This window comes from Caenorhabditis remanei, chromosome V, assembly GCF_010183535.1.
Source record: "Caenorhabditis remanei strain PX506 chromosome V, whole genome shotgun sequence".
Classification (NCBI taxonomy): domain Eukaryota; kingdom Metazoa; phylum Nematoda; class Chromadorea; order Rhabditida; family Rhabditidae; genus Caenorhabditis; species Caenorhabditis remanei.
Genome location: NC_071332.1, coordinates 5,254,446 through 5,271,357, shown reverse-complemented (window position 1 = coordinate 5,271,357; position 16,912 = coordinate 5,254,446). Strand labels below are relative to the sequence as shown.

Genomic DNA, 16,912 nt, shown 5'->3' with positions numbered 1-16,912 from the left:
ATGAGGATTACGTTCAAAAATTTATCTTCCACTGAATCCGTTCTGCCCGAATCCTTGCTGGCTGTTCGATGAGGATGAGGTTCCTTGTCCTTGTCCAAAGAATCCTGATTGTCCAGATGTTCTTTGACGTGTCTGGCTGCTCTGTCCTCCGAATCCTGATCCCATTTGTCCACTGGTGCCAAATCCACTCTGTCCTCCAAATCCAGATCCCGTATTAGAGTTTCCGTTAGAACCAAATCCGCCAAATCCACTCTGTCCGTTTTGCCCTCCAAATCCTGTTCCGATTGAGCTGGACCCACCGAAACCTGCAAATCCACATTGACCATATGTTTTTTTTTGGCTAGACTTACCGAGTCCTTGTCCACTTTGTCCATTGGAACTGGATCCTCCAAATCCTGATCCCATGTTGGAGTTACCGCTGCTACCGCCGAATCCACCAAATCCACTTTGGCCATTTGAGCTGGTTTGGCTGGATCCACCGAATCCTGTGTTAGTGTTTCCGCTCGATCCGAATCCAGTCTGACTACCAGATTGTCCTCCGAAGGTCGACGATCCAGTTGATCTCGTGTTTCTGGTGTTTCCACGGATGTTCGAGTTAGATCCGCTCACTCCGTTTTGGCTGGTTTGACCACCAAATCCTGAGCTGGATCCACCAAATCCACTTTGTCCATTTTGTCCGTTGGAGCTGGAGCTGGATCCACCAAAGCCACTCTGACCTCCAAATCCTGATCCAGTGTTGGAATTTCCGCTGGAAGAACCAAATCCGTTTGATCCACTTTGCCCGTTTGAACTAGATCCTCCAAATCCACTTTGTCCATTTGAACTGGATCCTCCGAAACCGCTCTGGCCGGCAAAGCCGGATCCACTCTGACTACCTTGTCCAGATTGTCCTCCGAAGCTAGTTGATCCGACGGCTCTCTTGTTTCTGGTGTCTCCGTGGGTGTGGGAATTGGATCCACCGAACTCATTCTGGCTCGTCTGACCACCAAAAGAAAGTTGCTCGTTTGAGTTTTCGTTGGAGTGAGAGTTCTCGTTTGATTCACCATTTCTGCTGATGTGGCCACTGGATCCTGGTCCCATTGGTTCTTGCGTATTGGTCATAGATTCACCGAATCCGGTTTGTCTGTTTGGACCAGACTGTTCGCCAGTGCCCATTGATTCCACTTCTCTCTTACCTCTAGAGTTTTCTCTGGGATTAGAGTTGGCTCCGGATGGCATCTGATTATTGGAGTTGCTTCCACTGAATTCATTTTGCCCGTTTCTGGTTGGACGAGAAGTTGGACGAGCAGTGGTAGTGGAAGACCTCCATTTGTTGCCTGGCGCAGCGATAGCTACTCCAGCAACTAGGAATAAAAGACACAGTTTTGTAGAAACCATTATTAGAAGAATAATAAAAGAAATTGATACTTTTTCATGGAAACGATGAACCTTTTATAGCAATTTCCCATGATGATGATCTTTTTCAGTAATGTTTGCAAATCTTAGTTGAGAAGTATTAGTCACCGAGTGAACAGAGTAAAAAGTGTTTGTGAACTTTGTGAGAGAGTGGAGGGAGTGAGGAGAGAATGAAACAATTGTGGATTTATGGAAGTAGAGTGATTCATTATTTTTAGAAACCATACGTGTTTGTCACTGATCAGGCTTTTCCGGAAACAACACAAAAACATGTAATTTTGATGTCATTATTCTGGAAAAATCTGTGGAAAACATTTTGATTTTTATTTTCAATTTTTTATTATTTTCAGGTCTACGGATTCACAAATGTCAATCTTCTCGATGGAGGTCTCGATGCATGGAAGGCTGCTGGAGGTTCCACAGACAATAAAGTTGTGATCCCAGCTCTTGGAAATGTTGATATCAGAGCCCTGAACCCTGAAATCTTGGCAAACTTTGAGGAAATCCCGTTCAATCATTTCGCGGAGAAGAAAGTCGACTACTTGGATGCCAGAGTTCCAGCTCAATTCACTGGACAAGACCCACTTTCTTCAACTTATCCTGGAACTAGTAAGTACAATACTGTGCAAAGAGATACGAACTTTGATCGTTTTCAGTTGAAAATGCCCAACTTTGAGAGTGTGTCACAGTAAAACTAACTGTTCCACAAAATAACTTTTAATGGGATCGAACAATCCAAGAGCAGAACTCCATTTTTGTAGTTGACATCTTCTTTGTACGAACACTCCCTAGCAAGTTATGCGTCGACAAAGTAATTTCTTCCTCAAATTGACCAGTTTCAGTGCAATTTTTGAGCTGTCGTCTTAAAATGACCATAACTCTCTAGGGAGTGTTCGGACAAATAAGTTGTCAACTACAAAAATGAAGCTCTAGTTTTGATCTGTAGGATCCATCAAAAGCCTACTGGGTTTGACTATTAGAATTACCATGACACATTCTCCAAGTTGGACAATTTCAACTGAAAACGGTCAAAGTTCGTAGCTTTTTGCACAGTACAGTAGTAGTTCTTCTGTAGGCCGTCTCAAAATAATTCATTTTCAGAAGCCACTGGATCTCACGTCACCGGAGCCATCAACTTCCCAATGGCTGAGGTCATCGGACCAAATGGATTCCTTAGCCAGCAGGAGGTTGATGTTAAGATCGCTAAACTCGGATTGACTGCTGGAAATCAAGTATACGTGGCGTGTAACACTGGAATTCAAGCATCTGTTATTTTCACTGCTTTGGAGAGAAGTGGAATTAAAGCCAAGTTGTACAATGTAAGTTGAAACCTTTTCCTTCTGTTAGATGTTGTAATATTTTCAGGGAAGTATGACTGAGTTGGCTTACCGTGCACCAGAACTTGTCAACGCTTCTGGAAATTAGTTCGGAGTTGGATGTATTTTGATGGACAAATGTGTATTGAATAAAGTATTTTTGCAAGATTTCGTTTATGACTGAAAATATATAAATGGCTTGGGAGGCACAACAAAAATGAAGAAACTGTATGGAACAATTACAGAAAAACATCCAATACGAAAAAATCAGTCTTGCAACGGGCCGTTTCAGTACAAAAGTTTGAAATTTATAATTTTAAGTCGATTTTTCGACTATTTTTTTAAATATGATTAAAGTTTTTATTTATTTTGGTAAGAAATTGACTTTTTTTGATACAGAAAAACCGATTTACGAAAAATTGAGTATATCTTTTTAGGCAAAAACATTTTCGAACAAAAATTGCAGAAAAAGTAGTCGTGGACGCTCTGAATCTGTTATATTTTTTTGGAAACAAATATTGGCTGAATTAACCAAAAATCATACTATCTATTAGGTTGGTTCATAATTTTCTGCAATTTTCGAGCTTGCCGGTTGTCGTTTTCATTTCTCGACATAGGAGTTGTTTTGTGATGTGATTGTTTTTGTGTTTGGTAGGCCTACTCAAGTACTTGTTACAGTTTCAAAGTTTTACTTCTCGTTTTTTCCCCGCCGAGAACGGAGCTTTGATTTACATGCAACTTTTTGCGTTTTTGGAACCTTTTTTTGTTTTCATTCGTTTCTGGTCTAAAAATTATGTCATTCAAAAAAAACTTGCTGATGTATGTTGACAAAGGTCTCCTTGTTTTAACGCAAATACATTTTGATTCAAAATATTTGAAACAAGAAACTTGGATCTGACTGAAAAATTTCTTCTCTATCAGCAGTCAGAGCCAGATTTGGAGTTATAGCAGGGAATCGTAGAAGCGGATCTGTGTCAAACCACACGTAGGTTGTCAACTTCTTTAAGGGTGACTTATGTAACTGTAGTTCATGGATGGAAACAAATTATCGGAATGAGAAAATTCATCTTTACATACCACACGTTTTGAAACAACATGAGATGGCACATCACTTGAACCTAAGTTGGCTATTAGTACTTTTACACCCAACACACGTATGGTCGAGCTATTTATTTCTTAGAAATAAGTAGTCAAGTTGTTACTCTAACGATGTGAGGAAAGTAGAATGTGTGGACTAAGATTTGGGCGCTCTGGATGTTCTCAAACCTGAAAAAGTGGTTTTTTGAATCTGGGACTCAGTACTCTGGGTGGAGTGGAGGGAACTCCTGAGCAAGGACAGGGAAGTAACATCAGATGTTCACGTTTCTTATTTCAATAAATTTAAAATCTTGTGACTCCAAGACGGGGAGATATAATAAAACGAAGTTTTCAGTATGACAACGATTGTTCATGTGTTGCGAAAGTAGCTCACAACAAACTGTTGTTATCTGCCTGGACAATTATTTTTTATTCATTGTATTAATCCAACCTTCTTCTCTTTAATCACAAACATTTTGCCTGACTTCAACGACATTTTAATGGGGAAGAATCCAAATAAAAAGGGGATATCAAAAAGAAGCAAGTTTCCTTTTCCAGTGATCTCGAATAGATGGTCTACGCAGAGAGAATCAGTAAGCTACCAAAATCTTGTCAGAAGACTATCAATGCTGATTAACAGTATTTTGAATTTTAGAAATCTTTCTGGATTTGAAAAAATAAAATCAAAGTTTTATAGAAAAATTTCAGAAAATTATTTACCAACCTAATATTTCGACGTCTGAAAACCTAAAAAAAATACTGAATTTTCAGTGCAAGAAATAAAAGAATTGAGTTTGTATTTGTATTTGTATTTATTTAAACATTTGAATATACAGTAAGAATCACTGGAGGTCAGGTAGAGCCCCTCACGAGACTAAACCTGAGAAAGGGAAACCGGGAAAAAGAATAATTATAAAAGTAGGTGTTGGGTAAGGAGGGGAGGGAATATAAAATAATCAGTTATCAGAATCGTACAATATTATTTACAAGAAGAGACTTGAATTCTGAAGGGCAAAGGAAATGAGGAACATTAATAGTTAAGGCATTCCAAATAGGTACTACCGTTGAGAAAAAATTAGAGCAATTAGGATTTACACAGATAAGAGACATAGGGCGACGGGAGGAGGAGCTTAACCTGACATGGGTCTCAAGGCAAGGAAAATATGAGGCGCCGATTATGAAATTGTATAAGAGAAGTAGTTGCGCTTTGAGCCTACGGTGGCGCATAGAAAAGAGGTCAAGTTGGGAGAGGCGATCCGAGTAGGAACAATAAGGTGTGTTACAGCGTTGGAGAATTTTCCGCGAAAAGAATCTGAGAGGAGTTTCAAGCTTGTGCGCTAGTTTAGATGATGGGGGAGGCGAATAAACGACGGAGCAGTATTCAACTAGAGGGAGTACGTAAGTTTTGAATAGGAAGATATAAAATTGGGGAGAGTTGGATTTGAAAGATTTCAGTAGTTGTTTCGAACGGAGTAAGGCGAGAGCAACAGCCCGATTAATGTGTCTAGTGAACTTGAGATTAGGTTCTATTAATAAACCTAAATCCCTAACAGAATCAACGGAATCAATGAGGGAACCTCCAATAGTGTACGGGTGAGAAGAGTTTCGAGGTCCGAGACGAAGAAGGGCAGTCTTAGAGTGGGCCAGAGGTAAGGAGTTATCAGAAGCCCAAGACTCTACCAAGTCTATTCCCATTTGAAGTGCTAGAGGATCATGAGAGTACAGCTTAATATCGTCAGCGAAAGCTGCGATACGTAGCGATGAAATGTCAGCAAGTTTGAGAAGGAGATCATTAATAAAGACTAAAAACAGGAGAGGGCCAGAGACGGAGCCCTGGGGGACACCGGAGGGGATAGAAGCAGAGGGAGTGCCAACGAAGTCATCAATCTTGACAGAGAATGTTCGATCAGACAGAAAATCAGTAAGCCAGGAAATGATATTACTAGAGATTCCGAAGCTGACAAGTTTCAAAATAAGAAATTGGTGGTCCACTTGATCGAATGCCTTGCGGAAGTCGAAATAGACGACGTCAAGAGATTTGTGACTGGAGAGTAATAATCTGTATTCAGAGATAGAGTGGACAAGTGAGCTAGAGCAAGATCGTTTAGACAGAAACCCGTGTTGAAATCTGCTTATATTGCGGAAAAGATTAATCTTAATATAATTGCACAAGATACGCTCACAGACACGAGAAAAAGGGTCTGTGAGCGATATCGGGCGGTAGTTTTCAGGAGAGGTCAAGGATCCTTTTTTGGGAATTGGGGTGATGATAGCGTGTTTCCAAGAGGCAGGGACGTGTGACTTGAGAAAAGAGTCAGAGTAGATTATTGACAACGGGATAGCAAGGGTGGTAGCGCAGTTACGAATGATATAGAAGTTGGCATGATGAGTTGTGAAACCGCAACGGGGAGGGACTTTACGAAGCGTGTTCTCGATGATCCAGGGAAGAAAAAGCTCAGAAGTTGAGATATTATTACTAGAACTGTTCGATACTGGGATAAGCGAGCTGGAAGGGGAACAGTTGTAGTTGCTAAAAATACAGACGAGAATATGGATGATTTAGCTGCGTTGGAGGATATCAGTTGATTATTGACGTAAAGAGGAGGTATTTTGGGGGAGGTTCTAGTACGATTCTTGATAAGTAGTCGGGCGGAGCGGGAGTTGGGTGCCGATAAAATGTGAAAAAATCGGCTTCACGTTTTTTGCAGTTCTTTTTCGCAGTGGGGAAGACCGTGAAGTCTGGAAAACTTGAGTTGAAGCCTCAAAAAATGGAGTATTTTGATTCCTATCAACACCATGCTACCTAGGTTAGGCTCTGATAATTCCAGACAGTGTCCGTATTCAACAAGCTATGCCTATTTTAGCTGAAACTAAATATTCCTCATCATCACTGGGTAGACAAGTAGACACTAGACTTCTATTCACACTTGTTCCAGAGAAAATTATTACAACGAAGCAATAAAAACTTATGACTATTTGTTCAGCTGTAAATTCAAACGTACACCAAACTTTCTTTGTATTTTCCAAAAAAGTTACATTTCCAAAAAATAAATTCAAGGTCAACAAGACATCTAATCGAATAGTGTAGAAAAGAGAGGAAATGTGCCGTTCTCGATGTATTCGACCACCAATCACCTTGAGAACGGTTTCCCCCCTCCGTTGCCTTCCACTCATAAACCTTTATTATCTTTCCGTTTGGTCTTACCTCCGACACGTCTGTCTCCTATTGTATCTATTCTCTCTGATTCTTCCTTTTCTTTCTTCCCTTTTTGAGCCAATTTCTTGTCGAGTCATTAATAATTGAAGAACACATGTTGCTATAGTGTCTCTGCAGTTTTCCTTAGTTTCTGCAATGTTTGGTGGTTCCTTTACCATACTTTCTCTACTAATTATTCAATCTCAATCCACGTGGATCAAAGACATAAACCTCCCTCGACAGTTATTGGAATACCATGTCTCTTCTAACACCCACCTCCGAGACAAATGTATCAATGACCCGGGATGTAAAATTGACGTAAGGTTTTGAATTTTACAAGTTAAGTCTTTGGAGACGCGGCTTTCAAACGAACTATAAATTTGGTAATAGGTACTTTCGACTACGAGGAGTCCATTTTTGAAGTCAAAACTTGCTAAATGTCTCTGCGAGCCGAGTTATGAGCTTTCAAACTTTTCATATGGTTAAGCTTTTTCAAATGTAATTCCAAGTCGGCGCATATACGCCACCCCGCGGTTCCATTTGTGTTCCCCCAGCGGCTTACCTGTGCTCGTACATTGCAAAAATGAGAATATCTTTGAGTGTAGTATTCGCCGATATGGAAATCCCTGTGAAAAAGCTGAACCATATGAAAAGTTTGAGAGCTCATAACTCGGCTCACAGAGACATTAAACAGGTTTTGACTTCAAAAATGGACTCCTCGTAGTCGAAAGTACCTATTACCAAATTTATAGATTGTTTGAAAGCGGCGTCTCCAAAGACTTCCCTAGTTAGATGCTAATAACAAATTCTTTTCATCCATTTCAGTTGAACACGACGAAATGTTTCGGCTTTGAAGAAGACTGCCAGAAAGAAAATTCGTTGAGTTCAAGAAGCAAATTCACAAGTTGTGACGAGAATTTGAATCCGTAAGAACCACCAAGTTTTATAATCTTTAACTAAATTTTTCAGAAAGGTGAAAGACAAGTTTTTCGAGCATGGAGATTTCGGATACCTGGAATCTCGGTTGGTGAAACATAGCATTTGCTCTTCAAGTGATAAGGAGGTGAGTATTTTCTTAACTTTTCAACTTTTCCCAAAAAAAAGTGTACTTCGATTCCCGGATAATATATTTATTAAAAAACAAAAAAAATCTGATATGCATACATAAATAAAGAAATGAATGAATGTTGTTCATTATTATTGATTCCCAAATTACTTCCGTCCTGGTTTAGAAGGTGTTCCCTGATTACCATTTGGTTTCGGTTGATTGTTAGAATTAGCATTGGCTCCAGTTTGAGTTCCGGTTCCAGGCACAGCTGGTGGTGCTACTTGAGGAGCTGCTGCTTCTGGCTTAGCCTGATTATTTGGCATGGCAAGTACTAGTCCAAAAAGAATAAAGAAAATGAAGACTTTGGTGTAAAGCATTTTTCAGATGGTTGAATTGAAGAGTTTTCAATGTTATTGGTGAAACTGGGAGACATTTTATAGTGGGCTAGGATTACTATGATGATCTCTTTGTTTACCTATACTAGTATGAAAAATTCGTCATTCACGCCAGACAGTGAGATATAGTTTCAAACTTTATTGCAATAACACAATCCGGTGAAAACAAAAATCCAGTTTCCCCTATTCATATGAACCGAATTATCCTGTTGACCTAACTACGACATTATCCGTTTTGAGAACTACGATCGTTTGGAATAGAATATCGTCATTTTGAAAAATGTTCTAAAGATTATAGAGCACCTCGCTGCTGATCAAAATGCAATCCGGGATTACAATAAAATCCAAAAATAAATTTTTAGTTGAAGGAGGAAAGTTTTGAAATGATGTCAGTTCTATTACTGTAGAATATAATTTCTGGTGTTTATTTCAGTCCTCCTCCAGCCTTTCCTGCTCCGACCATCTCACACATTGCATCGGAAGAAATATTTACTTCGACTTCTCCAATCTCAAAATCAAAACTTCTTCGAGATACCGACAAGATGTGATCCAAGCCGGTCAAGTTGGTGGAAACTGTGAGAATTTTGATGAACATTTACTGAATGATAACACAAAAGTGAAGGGATACTTGATGAGTTGGTATGACTTCTGTATGATTTCAGAATTTTTGAAAACATTTTGTAGGGCTGATGAGTTGCAACATTTCCGGTCGAAAGATGATTTCAAAATTAATAGCGATCATTGTGATGTGATATTCGAAAGGCCTACTATTGTCATGAAACTAGATGCAGCTGTCAATTTGTAAGTCACTATTAAAAACAACTAACGGGAAAGTCACCAAGTGTATATATGGCATGTGACGTATATCGTTGGAAAGCTGTGAAATCGCTGATTTCAAATATATATTCAGTTTTCGTCTTTGAGGTCTGGCATTCGAGAAAAACGAGCTCAAAGTTTGCACTCTATGGCTACCACCTACACCACGCTGCCGATGTTTTTTACACATCAGCAAGGTAATGACTAGCAAACTTCGAGCTCGTTTTTCTCGAATACCAGGCCACGAGGGCAAAAACTGATTATATATTTAGAATCAGCGTTTTCTCAGCTTTCTAATGATATAGATCATGTCCCACAATTCCATACTGACTCCGTGACCTTCCCTGGTAAGCTTCAAGGGTTCTTTTTTTAGATATCACCACTTCTGTGACTTCATCAATCTTTATGCTTCCCTCCATTTAAATCAAACATTCGACCAAGATGTGGACATTATTCTATGGGAGACTGTAAGGCTACTGTCTTCTGTTCAGTTTTCTATTTTTTAAAGATTTTCAGCATCCAGGAGGCTACAACGACCACTATTATGGGATAACGTGGAAAGCGTTTTCTAAACATGAACCTATTGAACTGAAAACTTTAGGTGAGCTATATTTTTTAAACTCCAAATTTCTTACAAAAAGCTCGATTCAGATCAAAAACGAGTATGCTTTAAAAATGTGATGATGCCATTGCTAGCTCGCCAGTGGAATGGTCTGTTCTATAACAGTCCGGTAGTTAACGGATGCTCAGGATCTACATTATTCAAAACATTTTCGCAGTTTATTTTGCACAGGTTTGCCTGATAAGCTGCAAATGCGCTCTAATGGATTTTGAATTTCCTTTAAGACTCGGAGTCAAACCGCAAAAGGCTGAATTGGAGAAAGTGAGAATTGTTATCTTATCGAGATCTACTGCATACCGGCGGATTCTCAACATCAAAGAGGTTGGTGAAATGAAAAAATGTTTATAGTTACATCAACTCATCAAGTGAAATTATGAAAGACTTGTAGTTAGATCAGATTACTTTTCTCTTAATTATTTCTTGATCCGCCCGTCTGAACACCAATGGACGCGTTCTCGGTCTCATCGTCACTTTGATCTCTGATCTGACGAAGTTCAATGGGTACCAGGATTTTCTGAAATTTTCTTAGATTTTTGGATTTTCTACCAAGTAAAGTTTTAAAGTAAAAAACTACCTGATGTCCGAGTTCGGGCTCACTCAAGAAATATCCATTCACCACGTCATCAGAAGGTGAAAGTTGAGCTTGTAGTTTCCAGATTATGAGACCACAGACTATCACTGGAAATTTAGAAAATTCACTCAATATTCTTAATATTACACATACAATGAATCGGCCCAAACAACATCTGACACATATACATCGCTATGCGAGTACTCGTAACAATACGATTATCATTTGCACCAACACTTTCGAGATATTTTTCCTCGTCGCTGATGAGTAGCGCAGTCCAGAAGAATAAACCAGTGCACTCAAGGAACGATAAAGCAGCCGCGATCAGACTGGCATACTGAAAAAAGAAAATTACTAGATTTATCATAGCCAAATGTTAAATACTCACCAGCCAAGCCCTAGTCGGTTGGCATCTGATAAAAATAAATATCACCAAACAGTTACATAACATCAGAAAACATAATAGAAGAGGCCATGGGAACGGACCATCGTAGAATACGGCAATCATTGCGAATATCATCTGAAATTAGATGATTTGTAGAAATTTGTAACTAACTTTCTGACTCACTAATTGAATAGCACTGGCTGCTGCAATCAGAACACATATCAGAATTGTTCTGGGGTTGGGTGTCAAGATTTTTGATGTGACAAGTTGTTCAACCTGAAAATCAATCAATGAAACGTGTCACAAAAGCTGGAAAACTTACATGAAATGAGTTAGAGACATGTGAATAATTCATCATTTTCGAAGAATCTCCATTATTCATATTTCGATTATGAATCTGTTGATATGTTGGGTTGACAGCCATTCCTCCACCACCACCGGGATTTATGTTGTATGTTGTACGGACTGTTACTGGAAGAACACTATCTATTAATTTGGATGATTAAGAATTAGAAATTCAGCAATCTGATCAACTTTTACATAAAAAGTTGAATTAAACATTTTTTAATTATCGCTGTATGGCAGATTTGTTGTTTCTACATTAACAAGGGAATTCTTTGGAGACGACGTTTTCAATCGATCTATGAATTTGGTCATAGGTACTTTCGACAACGTGGAGCCCATTTCTGCAGTCAAAACCTGCTAAATGTCTCTGTGAGCCGAGTTATAAGCTCTCAAATTTTTCATATGGTCAAGTTTTTTTCACATGGAATTCCAAATCGAAAAATAATATACGCAAAAATGTTCTCATTTTTCCAGCGTACGAGCACAGTGAACTGTTGGGGAACACAAACGGAACTCCGCGGAGGCGTATGTGCGGCCGATTTTGAAATCCATGTGAAAAAGCATAACCATGTGAAAAGTTTGACAGCTTATAACTCGGCTCACAGGGAAATTTAGCAGGTTTTAATAGCAGAAATGGGTTCCCCGTAGCCAAAAGTACCTATAAACAAATTCATGGATGGTTTGAAAGCCGCTTCTCCAAAGACTGCCCTTGTAAGGAACGCGCCTATGTACGGACAATAAGAATGAACAAGATTTTCTTACCCTAGAAAATGACACTTCTTTTTTTATAAACTTTCAAAATGTTTAGTTATTTTGTTCAGCTTATTCTCAAAATATACACTAATCAGCAGTCTTACTCTCTAATTTTCATAATCATGCTGAAAAAAGCGTATGTCTGAAAATCATACCTGTTGATTTCGTAGTAATACTATCATTATCCGATTCACTGGGTCGATCATCGAATCCATAGGTATCCCGATAGTAGACAGTGGGCGGAAAGTTAGGCATTGGCTGCAATAATAAAACAAATCAGATAACGAGTTTGTTTTTGGACTCTTCTTAGTTTTCAAATGCTCACTATCAAAAAGAAAAAGAAGGAGAAAAAAGATAGAAGAACGGATAAAAGTGAAATGATAGTGAAAGAAGACGACACATGTCATCAAATCGTCGAATTTATGATCACTCCCCTCATTTAATGGGCTTTGTGAGCTGAGGCCATGAGCTTGAAAAAGAGTTGCATACCTTTGTTTGATCGATTCGAAATGGCACAGGTGCCGCCATTATTGAATTAGAAAAGAGGAGTTCTGATTTTTTGAAAAGATTGAGGGGAAGTTTTGACTCGAGAGAGATGAGATAGACGACTCAAAAACGTATCTCACATTCTCATGGCCTCTTTGCTTATGTTGTTGTAAAATTGAAAAGCAGTGCATTGCAGTGCATCATTTAGAAAATGAATCGCATCGGTTTCCAACTGCTCTTGGGGTCTTTTCTTGTGGGTTTCTTGTAGTGGGATGGATGGGAGAGAGAGAGGGAAGGGGGAGAAATTGATGTGAGATCAGGAGGACGATGAAAAATTGCTCGACGGAGCTGCATCTGATATATAAGTAATCGATCAATGAGAGAGTTAGAAAGAAGAGAGTTTTAGAGATAATGAATTTGATTGGAAAAGAAGAACTAGTTCAATAAAAGAGGTTAGAGTAGGCAAAACGAACTTGACGGTTTTTTAGTAGCACTGTTTAACGGAGCAATTCCAGACAAATTAGTGAAGTACTAACTAAGAATCCCAAAATAGCGAAAATGAACTAGTGGAAAAAGAAAATTCAAGACTCTGTCCTATGATTACTGTCCTATATAAATATTGTTGTTTTGATACCAAAATGTAGGTAATGGAAATACCAAATTAGCTATTTTTAATTCAGTCTTAGTGTGCCGAACGGATCTATTATCGCAAATCTTTTGAAAACAGCTAATTCAGTATTCAACTTTTGTCGTATCTTTAAATATCTTTTTTCTTTTGAATCAGCAATGAAAAATTACATAGAAAAATCATGTGATAGCTAGGCTCCAGCTAGTTTTAATGTAAAGAAGATAACTATAATTCAATATCCCAAAAATTGGAAAAAAATTGACTAAATTAAATTAAGCAAGACCGTAAGGAATTACTCGGCTACTTCCCGCAACAGTTACGCAGCATTCATAGCTTTTGCAACAGTTACGCGACAAGATTGCAACAGTTCCACAGCAATTAGGAAAAATCAGAACATATGCAACAGTTACACAGCTTTCACGTCACTGCGACTGATGGTTCCCTTGTTTTTGGGGCATGCACCAGTTGTGCAACAATCTCACAACAGTCGTGCAGCAACTGTATATTCGCTCCAATGCAAATTGGACTTTGGCTGCATTTTTCATTTTTTTTCCAATGATATTTATTGTCTGTTTAACAAGTTTTATCATTTTTCCTACTTATTTTTACTCTATTTTATGAAAATATTATTTTTCAGAAGAAGAATGTCTCTGGATGGCAGAAACGAGTCAGAGAGAGCAGCTGATCAACATAATTCGCCTATTCGATAAAAAACTTGGACTTTTGAAGCGTTTTCAGCAAGAGATGATCTAAAAATGTGAGTTGTTTCCAACCGAATTTCATTGAAACATTCTTTTTCAGTTCTAGAGTCGATGAGCTTGGGGCACCGGACGTCTACAGATAGTAGGAACTTGGAAACTTCATCGACTGTCGGTCACAATGGAATTTCAATGACGTTTCTAAGTTTTTTGTTTTTGCTTTAATTTTTTTAAATTTAATATTCTTAAAATAAATATTAATAGTTATTTATGTTATTCTGTTCACAAATTAACTATACTGATTAGAAACGAGAAGCAATGAACGCATGCAGCACACCGGCAGCACTGATGCAACAACTGTGCAGCATTCATGCAACACTTGTGCGCCTCTGACGCAGCAGGAGTAAACTCTACGAATAACTGCTGCGTTAGTGCTGCGCAACTGTAGCGGAAAGTAGCCGAGTTATTACCAAAAAGGTTCATGATTTTGCAAGACTTACAAGAGTGACTTGATCATAAATTCCAATGTATCGAATTTAGCAAAGATAAAACAATAAGTAGTTAATAAGTTATATCATTTTTGTTTTAAAGTTTTGCTCATATTATATTATTCATTACCGTCCAAAAGTCCCTAACATGTTCATTCACATTTTCATCTTTCTGGTTTTTGTCTATATCTGCATGATTACATCTTTCCTGAAAAATAACGTGACTTTCCTAAATACCCAAAACAAATTTAGCGCCCACATATGATATTGACATTCAAAGATTTAAAATTATATGTTACAACAGAAAAATCAAAATCACTTAATATCAAAAATTAGCATTTATATCATTTATAGTTAGTGAAAGACTAAGCAACACAATTCAAGAGCAGCTTTCTGATAAATATTCTCTCCCGGCGATGATCGAGTGACAAGAAGAGGAGAACAAGTGTAAAAGAAGCGGGTGGCCCATTGAATGGCCTCTCGAATAATCATAACGTCTCTTGAGAGATTGAGAGAAAAGCAGTAGTAATACTACTTTTTATTGGGAGCGTAACCTGATACAAGGTGGCACTCTTATCACGAGAAAAGATATATATCAGTTGTCTTGTTTCAGCTTCTCAAATCACTTGGACACTTGCCAAATGTCACCGTTCGAGTTGTTGATTATAATGAGTAAGTTTAAAGATTAGTGGATGTTTTGATGGTCAAGGAGAGTTGTTAGTTCATGAGAGTCACTATCAGGGATGTGCGGAACTAAAAATTTCAGAAATTTCGGAACTGAGAAATATTCCGAATTATTCTTTTCGGAAACTCGGTTTTTCAAGTTTCTTATTGTCAAATTCTAGAAAGATGCAGTAAAAACTAAAAATTCTGTAAATTTTGACACAGATGTGACGTTCTGACACCGTTCACAATGGTTGTGGAGCCATTTCTTTCGACTCCGCAAAATTTTTTTTATCATCGGAAATTTCGGAACCAAATTTTTTCCTCAAAAATATCTCGAAAATCGGAAATTTCCGAAAGTTCCGAAATGAAAAAATTTGAAAATTTTCCGCCGGAAAACAGTTCCGAAAAATATCAGAAGTTTCGGCAAAATTTTCCGATTTCCGTTCCGCACATCCCTGGTCACTGTGTATACAGAGCTTTGAACTAATCTTGAAATCTCTCCAGAAGGATCCCATTCCTGAGACAACTGAACACCACATCCCAAACTGACATCTTCATTGGAATGCATGGCGCTGGTTTAACTCATTTAATGTTCTTGCCGGATTGGGCTGCAATTTTTGAGATGTATGCTCCCTAAACAAAAACAAATTGGGAACATTTCAATGTTCCAAATTTCAGATACAACTGCGGTGACGCTGGATGTTATTCGGATTTGGCAAGATTAAGAGGTGTCAAGTATTACACTTGGCCAGAGTCAAAGATTCACTTGATTCGTTCTGATGATGAAGGGGACCATCCACAGAGCGGGGAGAAGCATCTGAAATTCGCCAATTACCATGTGGATCCGATTGAGTTCCGGGAGCAAGTAAAGATGGTAAACCGATTTTAACTAAATGTACCCATTTCCCTCTTTTCAGATGATAGAACATGTCCGAAATCATCCAAAGTTCATCAACTCCCGACGGATTCAAAGAAGAAAACAGAAGGAAATGGAGGCGGAGAAGCTGAAAAAGGAGTTATAGAAAGTAGTATATTCTCGTGATAATTATTGTTATCTCGTTTGCTTCATTTTATTACTTTTTTCGGGTTGTTTAAGAATAATGAATCTAGTCAAGATTGTATCAGTTTTATATCGTGGCATGCTTGGTTGAGAATGAAGTGTAGAATACTTCTGGATTTATTGGACACAGTTAAATATTTAGTTGAACTGTGAGGTGGTTGAGTTGATCTAATTTAAAATGCAAGGTCAACTTCAATTGAATAAAATCAAGACAGAAAAAGTTCAAAAACTCGAGATTTAACAAAATTACTCAAAATTGAATCGACGGTGCATCAGTTTGATCAGCTTTCCTACAAAATTTCAGTTAAGATATTAAAGGTTCATCGGATTACTTCTGAATTTTTCAAGCACACGGTTGTTGTTTGAAAGTTTGAGGGAGGCCAATTTTATTATAACCTCATCTTGACTTGAGCAGGTCGCTTGTTTTGGTAAAATTTGAAAAAGATGAGATAAAAACTGCTTATAGCAAGCGAAGAGCAAACAAAAAACTTACGAATTCCCCATGCATTCCAAAAGCCAGGTATAAAATGAATCTCTCCTTCTGAACCACTTTATTCTTGGTACGCTCAAATTAAGCGAAAAAATCTACACTCTAATTGCCAGTTTCCACTCAATTTTTCTTTGATTCCTATACTTATACTCAACTATTGAACTCTCGCCGACAAACTCGATCAATTCAATTCCAGACATTTTCCTTCCTTCTTCTGACCCTAACCTACTTCACCTCCATCGTTCTCCTTTTCTCCTAATTCAAAAAACAGGCGACAGCTGAACATATCTAACAACCAAATCTAGGGTCTGGTGTTGTGTATGTCGAGCAATAATCACCAGTTACTCTCCAACTCTTTCCTTTCTTCTCGAGTCTCTTCTAGAGCTAAGAGAAAAAAATCAGTTAGCACCTTGAGACAACTTCAGATGAAAGTTTTGAGAGCAGATCACGTCATTTATTATTTCTTGAACTAATTCG

General features: G+C 38.2%; 5 protein-coding genes across 5 annotated transcripts; 3 read left to right on the top strand and 2 right to left on the bottom strand.

Moving 5' to 3' along the window:
- Positions 1-21: 21 nt before the first annotated feature.
- GCK72_017420 (uncharacterized protein) lies at positions 22-1,377 on the bottom strand (the record flags this gene model as incomplete). The annotated part of the gene is made up of 2 exons (XM_053732079.1): positions 22-305; positions 351-1,377. The coding sequence occupies 2 exons, from the start codon at positions 1,375-1,377 to the stop codon at positions 22-24; spliced, it is 1,311 nt and encodes a 436-aa protein (XP_053580992.1).
- Positions 1,378-1,446: 69 nt separating this feature from the next.
- On the top strand, positions 1,447-2,820 carry GCK72_017419 (uncharacterized protein; the record flags this gene model as incomplete). The annotated part of the gene is made up of 4 exons (XM_053732078.1): positions 1,447-1,470; positions 1,746-2,004; positions 2,497-2,714; positions 2,761-2,820. 4 exons carry the CDS (start codon positions 1,447-1,449, stop codon positions 2,818-2,820), a joined length of 561 nt encoding a protein of 186 aa, XP_053580991.1.
- Positions 2,821-7,140: 4,320 nt separating this feature from the next.
- On the top strand, positions 7,141-10,213 carry GCK72_017418 (uncharacterized protein; the record flags this gene model as incomplete). Its single annotated transcript, XM_053732077.1, has 9 exons — positions 7,141-7,302; positions 7,810-7,910; positions 7,954-8,047; positions 8,861-9,066; positions 9,112-9,228; positions 9,617-9,710; positions 9,760-9,844; positions 9,895-10,036; positions 10,090-10,213. The coding sequence occupies 9 exons, from the start codon at positions 7,141-7,143 to the stop codon at positions 10,211-10,213; spliced, it is 1,125 nt and encodes a 374-aa protein (XP_053580990.1).
- Positions 10,214-10,274: 61 nt separating this feature from the next.
- On the bottom strand, positions 10,275-12,174 carry GCK72_017417 (uncharacterized protein; the record flags this gene model as incomplete). The annotated part of the gene is made up of 7 exons (XM_053732076.1): positions 10,275-10,379; positions 10,440-10,543; positions 10,590-10,773; positions 10,825-10,956; positions 11,005-11,097; positions 11,144-11,307; positions 12,075-12,174. 7 exons carry the CDS (start codon positions 12,172-12,174, stop codon positions 10,275-10,277), a joined length of 882 nt encoding a protein of 293 aa, XP_053580989.1.
- Positions 12,175-15,447: 3,273 nt separating this feature from the next.
- GCK72_017416 (uncharacterized protein) lies at positions 15,448-15,907 on the top strand (the record flags this gene model as incomplete). Its single annotated transcript, XM_003102364.2, has 3 exons — positions 15,448-15,509; positions 15,564-15,759; positions 15,803-15,907. The coding sequence occupies 3 exons, from the start codon at positions 15,448-15,450 to the stop codon at positions 15,905-15,907; spliced, it is 363 nt and encodes a 120-aa protein (XP_003102412.2).
- Between the last annotated feature and the right edge of the window lie 1,005 nt (positions 15,908-16,912).